The sequence below is a fragment of the Carassius auratus genome, chromosome 10 (assembly GCF_003368295.1).
Source record: "Carassius auratus strain Wakin chromosome 10, ASM336829v1, whole genome shotgun sequence".
Lineage (NCBI taxonomy): Eukaryota > Metazoa > Chordata > Actinopteri > Cypriniformes > Cyprinidae > Carassius > Carassius auratus.
The window spans coordinates 14,146,231-14,167,201 of NC_039252.1; the positions used below are offsets into that span (position 1 = coordinate 14,146,231).

The window sequence follows — 20,971 nt, forward strand, 5'->3', positions numbered from 1 at the left end:
TTATTGTCTGTATTATACAATGGGATATCTTGAAGCACTGTTAGTAATAATAGTCGTTTAGCAGACACTGTCTCAGTCAAAGCAACCTTTACATTTTAGGAACAGCCCAGTTGGCCCAAAAATGAGTTCATGTATTCATGAAGTTCATGATTTAACAACCTTTGGATTACCACCAACTCCACATACAAAGGAATGACTAAAAAAATTATGAAATAATTTTGGCGTTAACCTTTCACAATGTTTATGTCAGTGAATCACATTATTACCATTCACTGTGATATGGAATATACATTGTGCTTCACCACCCAACATTAATTCACACGAAACTGACAGAGGACTAACAAACAAGCCACAGGGAAGCACAGAACTCACACCATTGATTTTTACTCGTTTGGATGGCACAAGGTAGGATATGCGTTGTAAAATAATATTTTGTGATATTTAGGTGTTATAAAATAATATATTGTAAAATGCAGGTGTTTTAAATAATGTTTTTGATTACATAGAGCAGCAGATAACTCCTATAAACGGATTGTAGAAAACAATATTTTTTAACTACTAGCAAAGTAAACAATTATTTTATTCACTGAATTACAGTATATACATTGGCAGCCCACGTGACTGTAATATTGACGTTTTGTCAGACAGACCAATAGCCCAGATAATGTGAAACTGGCCCCTTCAGAAGGCCAAATAGCTGGTTTAAAGCTAATAAAACACTCCCAGAGAACATATTATTGGCATTAACTTATTACAGTGGCAGTTTTTCCTTCTGCTCTCATTCAGGACATGCAGGTGCACACATTATCATAAGCCATCCAGATGGAGATGGTTTCCATAAATGCAGTCTGAGATATGATTAGATGATTAGATTAGATTCAACTTTATTGTCACTGCACATGTAGGTACAAGGCAACGAAATGCAGTTAGCATCTAACCAGAAGTGCAATTAGCAGTAAGTACAGAATAAAGGTCTATAATATGTACAATAACTATACAGGTAAGTATTATGGACATAATTTACAGATATTAAATACTATAAGCACAATATACAGATAGGTGTACTATGAACATACTATACAGATGGGCTATGTAAAAGTGTATGTACACTATAGGCAGAACTATGAACATAATTTACAGTATTGCAATAGACATTAAAGTGCATAGAAAATATTTCAATGTGCAAATGGATTATACAGTGTTCCTGGATGAACAGACAGTATTGCAAGTAATAACAAGTTACTTTTTGCTTGTTGTGAGTAAATAAATAAATCAGAGTGTTGAAGAGGGGGAGGAGTCTATGTGTGTGGTGTGGGGGGTGTTGAGGGGTGTCAGAGGGCAGAGTTCAGCAAGGAGACAGCTTTAGGGAAAAAGCTGTTCCTGAATCTTGTGGTCCTTGTCCGGAGGCTCCTGAAACGCCTTCCGGAGGGGAGGAGGTTAAACAGTTCGTGGTCAGGGTGAGAGGAGTCCTTGAGAATGCTGCGAGCTCGACGTAGACAGCGTTTCCTCTGGATGTCCTCAAGAGCATGAAGTGGTGTCCCTGTGATGCGTTGGGCAGTTTTCACCACCCTCTGCGGTGCCTTGCGGTCAGCCACTGAGCAGTTCCCATACCAGACTGTGATGCAACTGGTCAGGATGCTCTCAATCGCACACCGGTAGAAGTTCACTTGGATGGCTGAAGAAAGCTGGTTCTTCTTCAGTGTCCTGAGGAAGAAAAGGCGCTGGTGAGCCTTTTTGACGAGGCTGGAGGTGTTTGTAGTCCAGGACAGGTCCTCCGAGATGGTGGTTCCCAGGAACTTGAAGCTTGAGACACGTTCAACAACCATCCCGTTAATGTGGATGGGGTCATGCGTGCTTCCATTCTTCTTCCTGAAGTCCACAATGAGCTCCTTGGTCTTATTGGTGTTAAGGAGCAGGTTATTGTCAGCGCACCATGTGGCCAGGTGCTGTACCTCTTCCCTGTAGGCAGTCTCATCGTTGTCACTGATGAGGCCAATCACCGTGGTGTCATCTGCAAACTTAATGATGGAGTTGGATCCATGCACAGGCTTGCAGTCGTGGGTGTAAAGGGAGTAGAGGAATGGGCTCAGCACACAGCCCTGTGGTACGCCAGTGTTAAGTGTGATGGTGGTGGAGTGGTTGTGGCCTGACCGAACATGCTGAGGCCTGTTGGTCAGAAAGTCCATAATCCAGTTGCAGAGGGAGGTGTTAATGTCCAGGTCTCCAAGTTTTGTGGTCAGCTTGGAGGGAATGACGGTGTTAAATGCTGAACTGAAGTCAACAAACAACATCCTAACATACGTGTTGTTATGGTCCAGGTGTGTGAGTGCAGAGTGCAGCACTGTGCATACTGCATCCTCTGTGCTCCTATTTCTGCGATAGGCAAATTGGTGTGGGTCCAGTGTGGGTGGGAGGCAGACTCCCATAATTCAATTAAATGCATGTCTGTTTCCTAGAACATATTACATTCACTTATTCTGTAAAATATTGTATTTATTACTTAAAGCTGCAGTAGATAACTTTTGTAAAAATATATTTTTTTATATATTTGTTAAACCTGTCATTATGTCCTGACAGTAGAATATGAGACAGATAATCTGTGAAAAAATCAAGCTCCTCTGGCTCCTCCCAATGGTCCTATTGCCATTTGCAGAAAATCCATCGCTCCCGTTAAGAAACAACCAATCAGAGCTGCGGTCCGTAACTTTGTTTGTGTTCAGAATGTAGAAAAATGTATATAATAAGTGAGTACACCATTAATTCATTTTCCAAACCGTGTTTTGAGCTTGTCCTGAATCACTAGGGTGCACCTATAAGTGTTTATATTCAGACTATTTTAGATTGCTTCGGGGGTACCGCGGCGGAGTAACCCAGTACCTTTGTGATTCTTCATAGACATAAACAGAGAGAAGTAGTTCCGGCTACGATGTTCTTCCGCAAGATGCAAGCAGTTCTGTTTATTAACCGCTAGAGCGTCAAAAGTTACCGACTGCAGCTTTAAGGTGTAGCTGTTAATAATAAAATTTAAAGCATTTAGCAGACACTTTCATCCAAAGCGACTTACACTGCATTCAAGCTAACAATTTTCTCCTAACATGTGTTCCCTGGGATTCGAACCCCCAACCTTACTTTTGCTAACGCAATGCTCTACCACTTTAACAGTGGACTGACCAGTTCAGTCATGGCAGTATGAAGCATTTTTAAAATACTTATATGTATATTTCCAATACATTTTACAAGCTTGGACTGTTAACATTAATGTGATGTACTGTAGATGTATTTCATTCATAAATTGAAAGTCATTGGATAACCAATTTGGATCACTGGATAACTACTAAGCGATCAGCATTCCTGTAATATGTCCGGGGGCAGTCATGGCCTAATGGTTAGAGAGCCCAAAGGTCACGGGTTCGAGTCTCAGGTCTGGCATGGATCGTAGGTGGGATTAGTAAATGTCCAGCGGTCTCTCCACCCTCAATACCTTGACTAAGGTGAGACCCTTGAGCAAGGCACCAAACCCCAAAGTGCTCCCCGGGCACCACAGCATTGGCTGCCCACTGCTGTGGGTGTGTGTTAACAGTGTCTGTGTGTCTTTCACTACTCAATGCTGTGTTTGTGCACTTGGATGGATAAAATGCAGAGCACAAATTTAAATTAAACCATACTTGACCACAAGTCACCTCCTTTCCTAATATGTGGTTCATTCATAGGTTTCAGTCTTAAAACATATTCAGTTGTCCTTTAGAGCCATTTGTTGCCCTGTCATACACTAGCAGGAGGAAATGTGTTATAATGAAGGCTGGGATTGCGCAGCGCTTGGATACCTATTTACTCGTCAAGTGCCTGGGTAATAATTGATAGATTTCCTGAGAGGACAAAAAACGGGCCCATATGGGGCCAGGTGGGTTATACCACAGTTGCAAACAGCTCGGAGTGAGGTAAGAGACACAACTCACTTGTTTAACATATGGAAAGCTGTCCAGTTCTCTGACACCATGAAAGTGACGTGGATTGTTTTGGCGTTCATATTGTTCAGTCATCTACAGTGGACAGCAGCTGCTCCAGGCACAGGGCTGCACACATGGGATAGATTTAGCAAACTTCCATATCCCAGTGACAAAGCCTTCCTCTATGACACTTTCCCTGACAAGTTCATGTGGGCTGTTGGCACCGCTGCCTATTCAGTTGAAGGAGCCTGGGAGAAAGATGGGAAGGGTAAGTCTATCTGGGATACTTTCACTCGTGGTGGGACCCGTGTATCCAGAGGCGATGTGGGCAGTGACAGTTATCACAACATCCCGGGAGACCTCCGAGCCCTGCAGCAACTTGGAGTCAGTCACTACCGCTTTTCTCTGTCCTGGCCGCGCATCTTCTCCAATGGCACCAAAGAAAGCTACAACGAAAAAGGTGTGGAGTATTATAAAAGTCTAATTCGAGGATTGAAGAAAATTAAAGTGCAGCCCATTGTGACTTTATATCATTGGGACCTGCCAGACAGTTTGCAGACCTTATTTGGAGGCTGGAGCAATTCGGTTATGGTGGAACTATTCAGAGAATATGCAGATTTTTGTTTTAAAACGTTTGGATCGGATGTGAAATTTTGGATTACCATTGATAATCCTTTTGCTGTGGCCTGGCATGGATATGGAACTGGGGTTGTGGCGCCTGGTATCAAAAATGACTCCGTTTTGCCTTTCAGAGTTGGACATAATCTTCTAAAGGTAATTAGAGCCTTTTATGTATTAATTATATATTTAATAAACACAGATAATACAACCCACACACATAGACATAAAAATTTCCAATTATAAAGAATTGACTTTTTTTTCTGACCTGTGTTGTCTTCTAGGCTCATGCAGCTGCCTGGCACATGTATGATGACCGTTATCGTTCCAGTCAGGGTGGGCAAGTGTCCATGGCTTTGGCCTCCCACTGGATCAAACCTAGCAGAACCAGACAGGAGAACAGGAAAGCCTGCCAGTGTTCTCTGGACTTTGTGCTTGGCTGGTTCGCCCGACCATTGTTTGTGGATGGAGACTATCCACCCTGCATGAAACGCAATTTGATCCACAGACTGCCGACCTTCACGGAGGCCGAGAGCTTGTACGTTAATGGAACAGCAGACTTCTTTGCCCTGTCTCACGGACCTGCTCTTAGTTTTCAGCTGATCAATGAAAGTCTGCGCTTTGGCCAGACAGAAGCCCTGGGTCTGAGGATGTTGCTGTACTGGGTCGGTGGCGAGTACAACAATCCTCCCATCTTTGTGGTGGAGAGCGGGTGGTATGGAAGTGGCAACACGAAAACAAAGGATGCTAAGCATATGTACTATCTGAAGCGCTTTATTATGGAGACTCTAAAAGGTGCATTGATGAATTGAGGATGTTTGATGACATGACAAGGATAGAATTAATAATAATAGACTAAATATTAGCCAGTATATTGCCATTTTGAGATTATCTTATTTATATATCTTTTAATGGTTAAAGAAGCATTTACAGTGTATATTTATTTAGTATTAACAATTCACATTTCACAGTTAGTAATTGATTGTAAACAGTAATTTTCTTCTCTTTACAGCAATTCGCTTTGACAGAATAAATGTGATTGGTTACACAGCCTGGTCTCTGCTGGACGGGTATGAGTGGTACCGTGAATATGGAATACGACGAGGGCTATTCTTTGTGGATTTCAACACTGCTGATCTGAAAAGAGAGCCAAAGACCTCTGCCACTTTCTATAGCAAACTCATAGAGAAGAATGGCTTCCCTCAGCTGCCTGAGAACCAGCCTGCGCAGGGCGTCTTTCCCTGTGACTTTGCCTGGGGAGTTGCAGCCAACTCAATACAGGTAATGAATTTAAAGGGCACCTATTATTCAAAATCCACTTTTACATGGTGTTTGGTCATAAATGTGTGTTGATGGTGTATGAACACCACCTCCTTACAATTATTAAAATCCACCCACTCCTTATTTTATAATCCCCATTAAACCAAATCATTCTCACTGGGCATGCCATCTAACTGCACACATTTCATTAAAATAAAAAGAAATGGCTTAAGAGTGTACACTTCACCCCAGCAAATCAAACTTACTTGATTGTTCTTGTTTGTCCCGCTCAAAGGTCATTTTGTTAGAACTTAGATTCTGTTTAGATCTTCTGTTGTGTTTAACTTTAGTCTTTGATCTTTATTCAGGCTTCAAACATTGATATACAGCATTTGGATATATTGAAAATGTATTTTTATTTCGTTTATTTTTAATTCTGCCTTCTGATCCTGATTTGAAGGTTGATACTATACCTAGCCAGTTTGCCGACCCTAGCGTTTACATCTGGAACGTTTCTGGTAACGGAGAGCTGAAAAAGGTCCCGGGTGTGCGGGTGCCCCCTATGCACAGGAAATACCACTGTGCCAATTACGGCAGCATCCTCCAGCAGGTGTCTGACGTGCACCGTATGCAAGTCACACACTTCCAATTCTCCATCAACTGGTCCTCCATTACTCCAACAGGCCGGGTGTCTGATGCTAACGAAACACTTCTGAAATACTACCATTGCTTTGTCAGTGAGCTACGAACGGTTAACGTGACCCCTGTTGTGACCCTTTGGCAACACACAGGGAAACTGTCCAGCCTGCCGGCACCCATGGAGGCTGGTGGGGGCTGGCAGAGCGAGGAGACAGTTCAGGCCTTTGCAGACTACGCCAGGTTGTGTTTCCAACGACTAGGAGCTCATGTGAAGCTGTGGATCACGCTGAATGAACCTAATGATGAAGACCTTGAATACACTGTGGGCCACCAGCTGCTCCGTGCGCATGCTTTAGCTTGGCACGTCTACGACACTGAATTCCGCAGAGCCCAAGGTGGTAAGGCATCGCTGGTCCTTCATATGGACTGGGTCGAACCTGCGTTTTCTTTCAACAGAGAGGACTCTGAGCCTGCAAACCGAGTTCTAGACTTTCGAGTCGGCTGGTTTGCAGATCCCATCTTTGGTAGTGGTGATTACCCAGGGGTGATGCGCACTTGGCTCCAACAGCGAAACAATACTGATCTCTTCAGCTACCACTTACCTAAATTCAGCGATGAAGACCGGCTGTTGGTTAAAGGAACCTACGATTTCTTCGCCATCAGCCATTTTACTACTTCGATGGTGTATGATGGAGTGGAGGACACATATACCTTCAAAGACAAGCTGAAGGTACAGCTGATTTCTGATGTGACCTGGATCATGTCTTCAAGACCAAACTCTCCTGTGGTTCCCTGGGGTCTTCGCAAGGCACTGAACTGGGTTAACTCTCGATACAAAGGGGTTCCCATTTACGTAATGGCCAATGGTGTTCAAGAGGACACTGCTAGTTTTAAGGATAGCTTGCGTGTCTACTACTTTTACAACTACATTAATGAGGCCTTAAAAGGTAAGGACCCATACAATATACCGTGTTGGCTTCAATAAATACATACAGGGTGGCTTATACAGATCCCAGTGTTTTGAGAAAAAAAAAAAGCCTTAAAAAACACCCCATTTTATTCAGAGGCCCAAAAGGAGCAAATATGCAGGTTGGTGCCTTTACGGATATTTATATGTCCAAAAAAGTAAGATGAAATTCTGACAGTTTGTAATGTAAATCAGTGAGATATTTATAACATTATTGCAGATGTTTAAAGCTCTGTAGTTTTTATTGTGAGGGGCAAACATATAATGCGATGCAATACAATCATGACTGAAAAATACACACAAAAATGTTCCTTAAAAGCAAAGCCCTTTATATAATACTTTGATATTATTTTTACTTGCTAAAAAAATATAAACTCTCACTCAGATGACAGAAGGAATGTAGAAGTTTTTTTTTTATTCAGTTTAGAGGCCTTTGTAATTTGTGTATCAAATCTGATACTGTAAGTTTTAACATTTATTAATTAGGTTTTCCTAATATGGCTATTTTTTGTTTTTATTAGCTCCATTGAAAACCTTTCTTGTAAATTTTAATAAAAATAAAATGAGGTGTTAGTTATTCATATTATTTAAAATAGTAAGATTATTAAGATTGTATACTGATATTAAATGTAACTCATAGATGTAATTAAACTTATCGGAAGTGCTTAAATTTATTTACTTGCTAAAAAAATATAAACTCTCACTCAGATGACAGAAGGAATGTAGAAGTTTTTTTTCATTCAGTTTAGAGGCCTTTGTAATTTGTGTATCAAATCTGATACTGTAAGTTTTAACATTTATTAATTAGGTTTTCCTAATATGGCTATTTTTTTGTTTTTATTAGCTCCATTGAAAACCTTTCTTGTAAATTTTAATAAAAATAAAATGAGGTGTTAGTTATTCATATTATTTAAAATAGTAAGATTATTAAGATTGTATACTGATATTAAATGTAACTCATAGATGTAATTAAACTTATCGGAAGTGCTTAAATATTATATGTTGTTTATTTATAAAATACAAATCTATAAAAAATTTATCATGTTTGTAGTGTGTCCTAGGCGTTGAATTTTACAACATCTTTTTTTTTTAGTTTCACAGTACATTAACCCACTTGGATAAATTCTGATGACTCAAAGCAATGCTGATTCTATTTGGAGCCACAAAGCTCACGTTGTACACACACATCCACACACAGCAGCTTAATTATTAAGCAGAAAACTGGGGAAACAGTTTGCTGATCTCAGGAAAACTAGCAAGCCGCTCAGAAAAATATTTGTTTACCATTCCCAAAACACGGGCAAGGCCTTATTTACTTTGTCATCTGAATTCGCTTTATAGTTATGTCATGAGTTCTCTTCAGTTGTTTTCTAACTTCTGATTGGTTCTTTTTAGCATATACACTGGATGGAGTCAATCTGAAGGGATATTTTGCATATGCATTCAGTGACCAGCGGGATCCAGGCTTTGGCATGTATGGTCATGTGCAGGAGGAGGTCATTTCAAAATCTTCACTGGCCCATTACAAAGACATTATCCGCAACAACGGGTTCCTTGCCCCAGGCACACCTCAACAACATTGTCCCCATGCTCCAGTGCTCCTCACCAAGCAGCCTGTTGTTGGCTTTCTCTCTCTGGTGAGCTCTTGCATGCTGATCACAGTGTGCCTTGTTATCTACTATGCAGTCAAAAGGCACAAAATAGCCACCAGAAAATGAAAGAAAATGGTTCCAGTGGACACTTACACTTTTTATTTATTTGTTTTACCGGTTAGTTTAAATACTATGCTTTTAACACTTTCTTAAATTGTTGCAGATCTGGAAAATCTTAATGGCTACTACACAAGCCAGGAATGCAGGGATAATTATTTAACTGCAGTTTTACCATGTAAAAACACTATTTATTTGTAAGAAAATGAATATTGCATTATTTGATCAAGTTTGCACAACGGCTTGGTTTTTGCACACAAGTTGTAGAATATAAGTTATGGGGGAATGTAATTAAATCTGTTCTTACGTTTTGAAGACCTTACTATGGTTAGCTTAAGTAAGTGATGTTACAGAGGTGTATATATATATATATATATACAATTTAATGTATTAAATAAATGTTTAATGTTATACTTAATGTCAGTGTAAAGTAACTTTGATATCTTTAATTTTCCATTACCTATAATTTATATGTACTCTTATCATTTTCTTTATCTGCCCTTTTAAAGCTATATTTCCATATAAGGATTATATTATGCTTTTTTAATACTCATGTTTGCATGTGGTCATGAGAAATTCTGTACCTCTTTGATTAGATACCCAAATAGCAATAACAGCAGGCCAAGAACATTTTTAATTGTTTTTATTATGAAAAACAAACAGTTAATGAATATATCTTATTCTTTTAGGCTACAGTGGCTCAGAACATAAAGTTGTCAAGTCCATCTTCCATAAACTTCTTGTAGATGGCCATGAATTTAGCCACAAAGGCCTCCAGGTGGTAGATTGCTTTGTTGCCAAGCTGCAGTCTGTGTTCATAGTATGCCGCCATCTGAGCCACCTCAGCCTTCAAATGTCCATCACAGTTACTTAACAACTCTGTCACCAGGCCCTGGAATACCATGCAAAGAAAAAGTGTCAATGCCGTGATTGTTCACCGGTCTTATTTAATTCTGCAATTGAACTATTTCACAGTACACATTATTTATTTATGCTGATAAGTAACTATACCTTCATGATGACTTCAGGTGGGATGCAGTGAGTCAGAAGTTCATACAATCGTCCCCGAACCTCCAAAAGTCTGTACAAATATAATAGACGCTTTAGTTAACATGTATATCATTTAAAAACATACCAGGTTATTGAAACCAAATTCATTCAAATCTATTGTAAATGTAAAGGACAGCCGGGGATTTTAACTGTGTGCTTGCATTCATGTATGTTCTGACCTTTGAGGGCTCTGCTGGCTTACTACAGCATTAGCAGTCTCTCTGAGGTAAACCTCCCAGTCTGTCTCAGGGATGTCCTGGTCTGGGGAAAATGGATACCTGCAGGAAAGTCAATTTGGGAACAGATTACTTAAATGTATGTGTGGCATTGACTTCAAGTGAGTAATGATCATTCAGAGGCTTCATTTGTGATTGAACAGCACTGGTCATTAATTTCATTCTCTACATTCTTTATTCTTGCTGACTTACTGCTGAACTCTGCAGGCCTCACACATCAGCAGGGCTTTACGGAGGTTACGGCCAGATTTCTCAGCGATCTGTTTGGCCAGTTCAGGAGGAAGCAACAGCCCCTCCTTCCTGCACACGCCTGACAGAACACTGGACACCTGAGAGGACAAAGGCTGGGTTGTTTTAACATGTCAAGCAAAACACATGTGAATTTAAAACTTATCATTTAAACGTATATATATTCAAGAAAGAATCCAAGACTGATAAAAATACAGAAAAAACAGTAGTACGGTTTTCAGGATTCTTTAATGAAATGTCGTAAGAATGGCATTAATTTTAAACTTTATTTCTTTCTAAAATTATAAATGTATATAATGTCATTTTTTCAAATGCACCCTTGCTGAATAAATGTAAAAATATCTTAAAAAGAAAAAGAAAACGTCACCTCTTCCACACTTGGCAGGGGGACTCTCACAGCCAGACACCTGCTCCTGATGGGGGAAATCACTTTTGAGGTGGAGTTGCAACACAGAATCAGTCGACAAGTGGACATGTACTTCTCCATCGTGCGGCGCAAGGCATGCTGGGCATCTTTAGTGAGACGATCCACCTCCGTCAGCAGTACGACTGTGAAGAGATTAGACATTTTATCGTTGCCAGTTCTGTTATATTACTGCATAATGTACAGATCATTAATATAAAGCCATCAAATCCAGACACAGCTCTTAGCTATTCAACGTTCAGATTAATCATCTAACCCAATCAAAGAAAAAAGCCGAACCTTTGAACTCCCTTTGAGCACTGGACTGAATCTGCTGAGACTGGGCGACAGTTTTGATCAGCTCCTGAATGACCACACGGTCACTGTTCCCAGCGTCACTGAAGAAAACAGATCAGCCATGAGGTTCTGCTACTAAATTCTCCCAACATACACAGAGCCGAGTCGATCTTTGCATTACCTTGGATTGACCTCTATATGGTAGTTGCTGGCAATTGTGTTGATTTCAAGCTTCTTTTTTGATGGAGTCTACAACAGACAAACACTGATAGTTAATACTGTAGTATGAGGCTGTACAATTGGAAAACAGTTCATGGCTATTCTTTTAAATACCGTGATGGACTGGTGTTCAATTCTGAGTTTCTCGACCCCGGGACCATACAGTTCTCTGAGCAAACACATGATCCGTGTTTTCTTACCAGCACCAGACGGTCCATAAACCAACAAGTGGGGAAAATCACCACACTGGACCTATACAATTAACCAGTGAGAGATAATTATTTTATTAAGTACTAACGTTAATTAAAAACAGTATGGCTAATATGTGAAGCACATTGAATTATATCGCAGCTAGCGTTACTGGACAGTATGTTGCTGCAACTGTAAACAAACAATTCGTAAACAACATTTTCTTCCAGAAGAGAGCGCAATGACGTACATAAAATTTTATTAATATTTAGTTATTTTTAACTGACTTTAGTCTGGCCAAACACAAACACCAGTTCTCTTTATAGATAGTTTCTGCTTCTTTACCAGATTTTTGAGCTGGTTTGCTTGCTCCTTGTGGTAGTCGAGTTTAGCCAAGGACGATGGTCGATACTTATCAACCCATAAACTCATTTTCTCCTCTGAATGATAAGAATATAACGCGTCTGTAAAAATAATAATAATAATTATCTAAGAATGTTATTTTGAGCTGCCTGCTCCCGCGAAATGTAAACCCGCGCAGCAGCAAACTGTCAGAACGTATACAGAGAGCGTAGAGGGACAAGTGCTTTCGCGTTTCGTAAAACTACATTGCTGCGCTCCTTAGAGTTCAGCGCCAGCTTGGATTTTATTTATGACCAGTATACGAACAGTGTAGTTCACATTGTTTCAGACCTGTATGCCTTGTGGTCTGGCTGAATCAATTTGTCAGAGCACTAACAGAACATGAAATTACAGGAGCAATTCTCAGATCAGGGTGAAGCTGATGAAGCTCTTCATGAAGTACCTGACTACAGAGGAGATGCCAGCCAGAAGCGAAAATGAATGTGAGTTACTTTTTTTTTTTTTTTTTTTTTTTTCGTTGACATTTGCATTTGCTTGTTTGTATTTCTTATTATTGTTTATTTGTTATCTTTTCTGGGAAAAGAGGTTTGAACAATGCAGATGACATAAAAGTATACCACTAGATGGCAGTAACACATACAGCTACAGTAGATGCTTGCTTATGCTTACAGTTTTCTTTAGATGTCTAATACCAGAAGAAATCTATACATACAGTACTGTTCAAATATATTATATATTTTTAAGGAAATAATACTTTTATTTAGCAAAGATGTATTCAATTTATCAAAAGTGACAGGAAGGACATTTACAATGTTACAGAAGATTTCTGTTTCAAATAAATAAATGCAGTCTTGTTAAACATAAGAGACTTCTTTCAAAGACATCTGAAAAATCTTACCAACCCCAAACTTTAGAACAATGCTGTAAGAGATCCGGTGTCAGATTATAAAGGAAGCATGAAGATTTTGTGTTGGACAGGTAAGCGGTTCATTAGATTGTAAGGCACTTCAGTCTTCATCAGTTTGGTTAGTGTGACCAGATGCCAGGCAGTCCTGATATTTACTTTCCCAAAATGCATTGCAACATATTGTTATGAATTCTGAGAACGCACTTCTTGCTTTTTGCATCTTTTTTAGTCTGTATCCTGTCAATGAGGCCTAGAGACACTTTAAAGCCCCAAAAGAGTGTATTTATATCTCTGGGTTGTGAGTTTGTGGCACAGGCACGAACATGCATTGTGGCTTCATTATGTCTTTAAATGAAAGCATGACAACTATATGACTTGATTTTTATTTATTTTTTCACAAGAAAATGTAAGTAGTTTTTGCTTATTAGGAAGTTGTGGATGGTTGCTAGGGTGTTCTTGATTTGGTTTTATTCTTATGTGTATTTAATTCATATTTAAATTAAAGTTGCACACTGATTTGCATCAAAGTTTGATTATATATATATATATTTCTAGATATGTAAATATAATCTACAATGGTGTGTTTTTTTTTTCATTCGACAGTGATTAATAATATATTGCATTCTTGACTTATAAAATGCTGCCGAAGCTTTATCTGCTCTCAGCGGTGCCCAGGTGTTTTTTAAAAGTGGGTCAGTCTGTCAATACTCTGTTGTTCAGAAGGTTATGAATAATTGTTTCTACTGGAATGCTGGGAAATGTTTTAGAGTTATTAAAACACTCATTACATCCTTGAGAATCTTAGTATGGACTCTAATATATGTGTTTTGTTCCTCAGCTCTGTTTTGAGTATCATAATTCCTAACCAATGCAATTCCAGGGCCAGTCTGGGGAGCATTTAGTCATCTTTACACGGTAAAAAGCATGTTCTGTTACAATGTTATGAGCGATACATTCTCCCCACAATCCTGGCACTGATGGTGACCCTCAAAAGGAATTATTGTGAGGAGTGAAAGAGAGAGGCTTTGATGCAGTAGATGATAGAGACAGAAATTGAAGAGCAGATTATTTTGGGGTGTCCCCAGTGGCCACATTTAATGCTAGGAACATGCTTTCCACAGGCTGGACACTTCCACCAAATGAACAAATAGCTTTGTCCTGTAGCACTCATGTCTGTCCCAGGCTGCTCAGTGTGGGTTCTCACATAGGGGCCTCTTTAAACAAGTTCTGGGTCTTAAAAAAAATCCCCCAACTTTTCCCCCAGTAATGGCGACAATTAGAAAAAAAGAACCCTCATTTAGTGGATGGCGACGAAGCCACTTCCTGTTTGTTTACAACCTCAGATCTCCAGATTCCCAAACACACAGCTCCAGTGTGTCTGTGTGTGTGTGTGTGTGAGGGACTATTTTTACCCATGTGAAGCTGGGGGAGTGCGGAGAACACATAGAGTGATGGAATGTCTTCTGCTATGAAATGCAGTGTGTCACACGGAGACATGCGTTCACACAGACACACTCTGCAGCACAAGCATACACTGCAGTGCTTTCAGCATTCATTAAATGTTCATGTTGCTGCAAAGCTCACTCAATCATAGAAAAGAACTCTGTACACAAATCATTGGCAAGATATTAAGTGTAGAAAGAAGCTAAATTCGCCAACTCGCATTTGATTTAAGAATGGCCCTTAAATAATGAGAAATAATTAAGTGAAAAAGTGCTTTTACAGGATGCTGCTCAATGATCCGTGCTCGCTGATCAGTGATGTTTTATATGTATTGTATAATTGATCTTTGACATATTCCATAAAAAATAGAAAGAATTAATGATAAACTAGTCTCTTTTTTGTCTTTGGAGTTTTTGAATGCTTAAAGGGAGAGTTCCCCCCAAAATGAATGTTCTGTCTTTAATTACCCTCATGTTGTTCCAAACCTGCAAGAACTTCTTTCATCTTCGGAACACGAAGGTTTCTTCTGCGTTCTGACATAGAACCTGGATGTGCTGCGCCTTGTTTACAAGCAGAAGATTTATTACTCTGTACATAAAACTATATTCGTAAATCTGTCTGAAGGTTTCGACAGAGGATGACTTGTTGCCCAGCCTATATTTTTTTGAACCACATACAGATGATGAGCTAGGCGAGATGGATGTTCTACATACTGTACAAATGCCGGCCTCTGCATCAGCAGCACCACATGCATGCATTGTGACACTCTTGTTCAAAACTGACAAAAAAATATTCTCGTAGCTTCATAAACTTATGGTTAAACCACTGAAGTCATATGGACTATTTTAACATTGTCCTTACTACCTTTCTGGGTCTTGAATGTGTCAGTTGCATTGCCATCTATGGAAGTTCAGAAAGTTCTTGGATTTCATGAAAAATATCTTAATTTTTGTTCTAAAGATATAGAGATTATCTATAGAGATATAGAGATAGAGATTACAGGTCTTATAGTAAATATATTTAAGTAGGCTTTTACTATTGATATGAACATTGGTAATTATATCATAGTCAAAGTGGCATTCCCTCTTGTTCTGGATAATTTATTTGATGTTCTGATGTTTGCTGGTGTCCATCCGTTTTGATAACTAGTTGTTAGGTGCTGTATTTGTTTTTGAAATGGTTGCCATGGCAAACCTTATAGCACCAAAAAAAAAAAATGAAAATACTACATGCAATAAATTGTCAGATCATCTGTGGACAGCTTGGTTTACTGTTAAAAGTTGTGTCTTTCTTTTTTTTTCTTTTTTTTTGTTTATGAAGTTATAAGCAAATTTAAAATATTTCAAGAATTATACGTATAGATAAACTTTGGATAAAAGCGTCTGCTAAATGAATAAATGTAAATGTATAGCTCATAAAGCTAAATTCTAAGATAATGCACTACAGTTCCACTATATATTCAACTCTTTATTGTATTTATTAAGTGACATAGAGACATTAAGTGACATAGCATCAGAATCTCCCAGCAATAGTAAAATAATGCGAATATATCACAAAATGGATAACTGATATAGAATAAACTGCTTAGCACTGCGTGTTGTCTATGGATTCTATAGGTGGAAACTAACTCCTTGTGTGAAAAGCATCATATAAACATAATTACTGACACCAGCTCAGCATACATCAGCAGTAATGACAGCAGTAGTGGAATGCATTGCCATGTGCGTAGACAACACCCTCAATTAATTTAGTATTGCATTAATTAAGGATAATTGTTTTGGAGAAAGCCTGCGGTTACTTTTCCATGGTAAAATCCTCTGTTTTGTTATTGGTTGACAGAATGTGCCATCTGGCCCCCAGCCGAAACCTCTGAGATTACCACATATAGATGCTAATAGTGCACGCTTACCCTGCGTTTTTAGGATACAGACAGAGATCTATTTTTATACTGTAGTTGCATAGGATTTTTTGATGTTGGAGAATTCTGCAAAGACACTTTAAACTGATCGAAAATGACTCGTATAACAGGTATAATGTTACAAAACATTGCTAATTGAAATAAATCCTGACCTTCTGAACTTTGTATTCATCAAAGAATCCTGAAAAATAGGTAAAATATTAAATATAATAAATCTGTTTTAACACTGATGACAATAAGAAATGTTTCTAATGCACCAAATCAGCAGACAAGAATGATTTCTGAAGGATCATGTGACACTGAAAATTCAACTTGTGCCATCACAGGAATAAATTACATTTTAAAATATATTCAAACAGAGACAAATTAAGATTATAATAAAGTTTCACAATATTGCAGTTTTTACGGTGTTTTTAATCAAATAAATACAGCCTTGGTAGGATACATTTTTTAATCAATAAGAAAAAATGCCCAGAAACTATGATGGAAACACATTTACTGAATAAATTCCACCGTGTGCATCAAAAACGTCACGTGACTTTGCATGATGGGATGTGATAACTTGAGGAACCGATCTCGTTGCACTGCATCTAGAATGTTGTTTTGGTTGTTCTGAAATGCCTGAGCAAAGTCTGTCATCAAAGCATTTCTGTATACAGTATTTGCCTTACATGACTGTGTTCCCAAACAGCAGCAACCACTTCCTAAAGCAATGACAGCATTTATTGTGTTTCATCTGCTCGCTCTGAGGTGCAAGTAATTTATCATTTATGAAAATTATTATATTCAGTGGCTTCTCCTACTTTTCAGTGGGATATTTAGTGCCAGTTTATCTGGAAGTGGCATTTTTTTTCTCTTTGACTCTTTGGATGGAAATTGTGCTTAATTTGCAAATGTTGTAAGCAATATTCCAGTTTGGTGCATAAATTAAATTTGCATCTTTGGATGGAAACATAGCTATCGCCTCATGTGAGAGAACTACGGTCCATGAGGAGGGTCCTGTGACGCCGTGAACGTGTCTTTGGGGTTGCTTCAGCAGTAACCTCACAGACCCAGTACAGTGTTAAGACGTGCACACTGGGCCTTATCCAAGCCGGACATTCCTCCAGAGTCAAGCGGGAACTTTGGAGACAGTCAACCATTGTGTGATGGGTGAGGGTTTTTGAGAGGGTGGACAAGGGGGACTCAAGGGCCACGAGGGAAGAGCATGGTTTTAACACCCCAGTTCTTTTATCCAGCACACACCCACCCTACAGAAATAGCTGCTGTACATGCTAATGTCTGTTGCGAGTTCTGAAGACAAAAGTGGCATTCTTGATGAGGGTGTAAATATGGCCCCTCTGTTTGGGGCAACTTGTCGTGTTTGCTCCAGAAAGCTGTTGCACAACAAGCTGTATCTGAGATAAAGCCAAAAGCCTGCTTGAAATTTAAGTCTGAAAAGAGGAAGAGGATGTGAGGTCATGTCGCTGTCCCATTGCCAGGATAATTTCAATTGTGCATGAGCTGGCACTGGGGAATCTTCAGATGTGCGTGCTTGAGTCGGTGACATTTCAGTTCTTATTTAATGCTGTTGATGTGCCCTCCAGGACAGCGGTGCAGAATCATCTCTCACCTGGAATTCCAAACCGGACAGTATGATCAGGGAACAGCCTGCTGTTTTGTTTCTTTTTGAGTAAAGGGAGCGACTCTTGTCTGAGAAAGGTAGATGAGATAACTTACTTTGCTGCATTTAGTTATTACCTTTTGTGCTGTAATTTCCAACTCATTGTAAGAATGTATTAACCCCCCCCCCAAAAAAAAAACATCCAGTTTTCCATAAATTGTATCCAAATGCAATATTAAAGCAGGATAATGTGTTTGTTTTTCCCCATGTTTAATGGATAAAACTAAACTGAAAGAGATTTGTGCTAATTAACAACAGTGATTTAACTATTTTGTAAAAAAAAAAAAAAAAAAAAACACTAATGTTACACTTATGTTTTAAAAAGAGGTTTCTAATATTCACCAAGGTTACTTGATTTAAAAAACAAACAAACAACAAATCCTATAAAACAGTTAAACTGTTTAAATCTAAATACTTTTCTTCAAGTAAATTTGTCTTGATTTAAGGGAAAAAAATACTTTCATGCGCTGTAGTTGTTCTTGTTTCTAGGAGTGCATCTGTTGTCATGTTTAATTTCATGAGATCACTTGAGTCTGTTACAACAAAGGGATAATTGTAGTCGCACAACATTTTTAAGCCGGTGTTTCAAAGCCTTAGGTGTTTCTAGCTCTCTTGAAACTAAAACAGTCCTAGACGTACCTTCTTAAGGCTCTTGATTAATGAAATCAAGTGTGTACTGATGGAATGAGGTTTACAGAGCAAGTGACCATGCTGAACTGAAGTTCAAATGCATTTGTTTGCTCAGTCCAGCAGTGAGGCAACATGGAGAAAAACAGCCCCCATGACATGATCCAAACATGTTTACATCACATGTGTCCTTGAATGACTCTTTCCCATATTGATCTGTTTGAATTTCATTAGGTAGTGCTACCGTAGATAAGATTTATGTTTGTGTGTGTGTGCGTGTAAATGACAAATGTTAGGTGGAGTAAGTGTGCACATCCTCTTTCTTTGCCTCCGCATTAGACAATGTAACTTTGATTAATTTACTGTGGTTTGTCTGAGATCTCTTTGCCTACTTCCTCCTAAAAATAGCTATTTATGTGTCACAGAGAGAAAATTTGCAGATCTAGTTTTAGTGACACTAGGGATACTCCACCCCCAAATAAATGTTTTGTCATTAATCACTTAACCCCATGTCGTTTCTAACCCGTAAAAGCTTAGCTCGTCTTCAGAAAACAATTTAAGATATTTTGGATGAAAACCGGGAGGCTTGTGACTGTCCCATTGACTGCCAAGTAAATTACACTGGCAGAGTCCAGAAAAGTATGAAAGACATCTTCAGAATAGTCCATCTGCCATCATCGAAGACGAACAAAGCTTTTACAGGTTTGGAACGACATGGGGTTAAGTGATTAATGACAAAACTTTCATTTAGGGTGGAGTATCCCTTTAATGCTTTCCGGAAATCCTTTTCTATTGGATTGTACCCCTCTTGAGTGTTTCTTAACTTTTTTTATTTTATTTTAAAATGTATTTAATTATATTACTATTTTTTTTTAAGATTTATTTTATCAATTTTCACGTTTATTATGATAGGACAGATCATAACTGACAGGAAGAATTTCTCCTATTTCCTATACCATATTTTACTTTAAAAAGTAGCCTATGAAAGTTTTGCTGTTGTTTTTGTTTCCTGTATAAGACTTCTGTCCATCACTCTCTAATAGAGACTCGTTTTTAGAAAGAGTCAGAGATTATGCATACAGCCTGATTTCACCCTTGTGATCCCGTGTGACATTTCTTAACCTCGTGACTCTAGTCTCGGGCTGAGTCGGACCAGTTTCTCTCTTATGAGAGCTCTTGAGGGAATTAATAGTGACGTTTACACTAAATGCACCAAATAATTTCATTTCCTGTCATGGGCTCATCTCAGGATGAGGTAGAATCAGGTCTGTGATCAGGATTTTGATTGTGTGGTGTCAGTGTTGTCAAACACAGCTGGCGATTAAGGGCAGATTAAGAACATTTTAGGAAACATGACCACTGTGATTGTCCTCAGATTGTTACAGCCCTCACGGTAGATTAAAACCCCATCTGCCGAGGGCCGACCTGTCGCGTTAAAACAGGACACGCACCTCACAACCACTTTCTCCCTCTGTTTTATTGATTTCTTTATCTTGTCAGACTGAACACAGTCAGTGAGAGAGTTTGAAAAGCAGTTCTATGCTGCAGAAAAACATTATATTTACACAAAGGATCAGGGTTACAAATGGTGAAACCAAAACCGTGCATGCCTCATTAACAGGCCCAGTTGAGTAATATCTGTTAATTCCAGGCCCTGTGAGGGGCTGCATGTGAAATTTGGGCTAGCGGTAAAGCTGCAGTGGGGGACATCCATTAACTGGAACTCAACGGATTTTGAGTAAGATAGAGGTCGCAGAAGTGGCTCCCATGTGAGTTTACCATCACATCTTGAGTCAGCGCTTACAAAACACTGAGACATTACACCCTTTTGTAATGTTAGCATCTCAAGGTTTTTTTTTTTTCTAGAATGCAATGATTGAATGAAAATGACTAATAACAAGCGCTTGACTGTATTGTTTGTGTTGACATTGCAGATGTTGCAACTTATTGCAGTCTATATGTATGTGTGTATATATGTCTATGTTTTCTGTTTTGTTTAATGCCTATGTCAGGGTTTAAGGTCGTGGGACCATACCAAGCTTCTTGGACTGAGTTTATTTTTCCTCGGCTACTGCTGATAAAATGCAGCTGTCCAAATGTGTCTCTGAGTGGTTAGCTAGCCACAGAGGGCCGGACTCATCCAGCCTTGCACACTTTCCATCCATCTGTGAGCAAAACAGATAACGGGTCTGTCCTCCCCCAACCCTTGGGTCGAGAAAACAGTCGTTTGTGACCAGGTCATGGTGCGCTCCTAGACCAGCTCGCTT

The 20,971-nt window shown here is 39.0% G+C and overlaps 3 protein-coding genes across 6 annotated transcripts in view; 2 read left to right on the forward strand and 1 right to left on the reverse strand.

The window, feature by feature from the left end:
* The first annotated feature begins 3,086 nt into the window (after positions 1-3,086).
* Positions 3,087-9,435, forward strand: LOC113109953 (klotho-like). Of its 3 annotated transcripts, XM_026273868.1 has the most exons (7): positions 3,087-3,938; positions 4,037-4,721; positions 4,850-5,360; positions 5,578-5,846; positions 6,286-7,411; positions 8,827-9,068; positions 9,247-9,435. In XM_026273868.1, the coding sequence occupies exons 1-7, from the start codon at positions 3,892-3,894 to the stop codon at positions 9,301-9,303; spliced, it is 2,937 nt and encodes a 978-aa protein (XP_026129653.1). In that variant the 5' UTR covers positions 3,087-3,891; the 3' UTR covers positions 9,304-9,435. The 3 variants fall into 3 exon arrangements, with proteins under 3 accessions (XP_026129653.1, XP_026129652.1, XP_026129654.1); XM_026273867.1 differs by having other exon boundaries at positions 8,827-9,435; XM_026273869.1 differs by lacking the exon at positions 9,247-9,435 and having other exon boundaries at positions 8,525-8,924.
* A 331-nt stretch (positions 9,436-9,766) lies between these two features.
* On the reverse strand, positions 9,767-12,346 carry LOC113109955 (replication factor C subunit 3). The gene is made up of 9 exons (XM_026273879.1): positions 12,129-12,346; positions 11,709-11,846; positions 11,557-11,624; positions 11,379-11,476; positions 11,043-11,224; positions 10,619-10,755; positions 10,370-10,468; positions 10,152-10,221; positions 9,767-10,032 (listed from the first exon to the last, which is right to left on the reverse strand). Exons 1-9 carry the CDS (start codon positions 12,213-12,215, stop codon positions 9,841-9,843), a joined length of 1,071 nt encoding a protein of 356 aa, XP_026129664.1. The 5' UTR covers positions 12,216-12,346; the 3' UTR covers positions 9,767-9,840.
* Positions 12,347-12,607: 261 nt separating this feature from the next.
* The window catches only part of LOC113109954 (stAR-related lipid transfer protein 13-like), a 48,844-nt gene continuing 40,480 nt past the window's right edge, over positions 12,608-20,971 (forward strand). Inside the window, exon 1 of one of the 2 annotated variants that reach the window (XM_026273874.1) lies at positions 12,608-12,628. In XM_026273874.1, the coding sequence (XP_026129659.1) occupies positions 12,623-12,628 (6 nt within the window). In that variant the 5' untranslated portion in view covers positions 12,608-12,622. Of the gene's footprint in view, positions 12,629-17,979; positions 18,116-20,971 lie in introns of those variants that run through there. The other variant, XM_026273875.1, reaches the window with a different exon arrangement.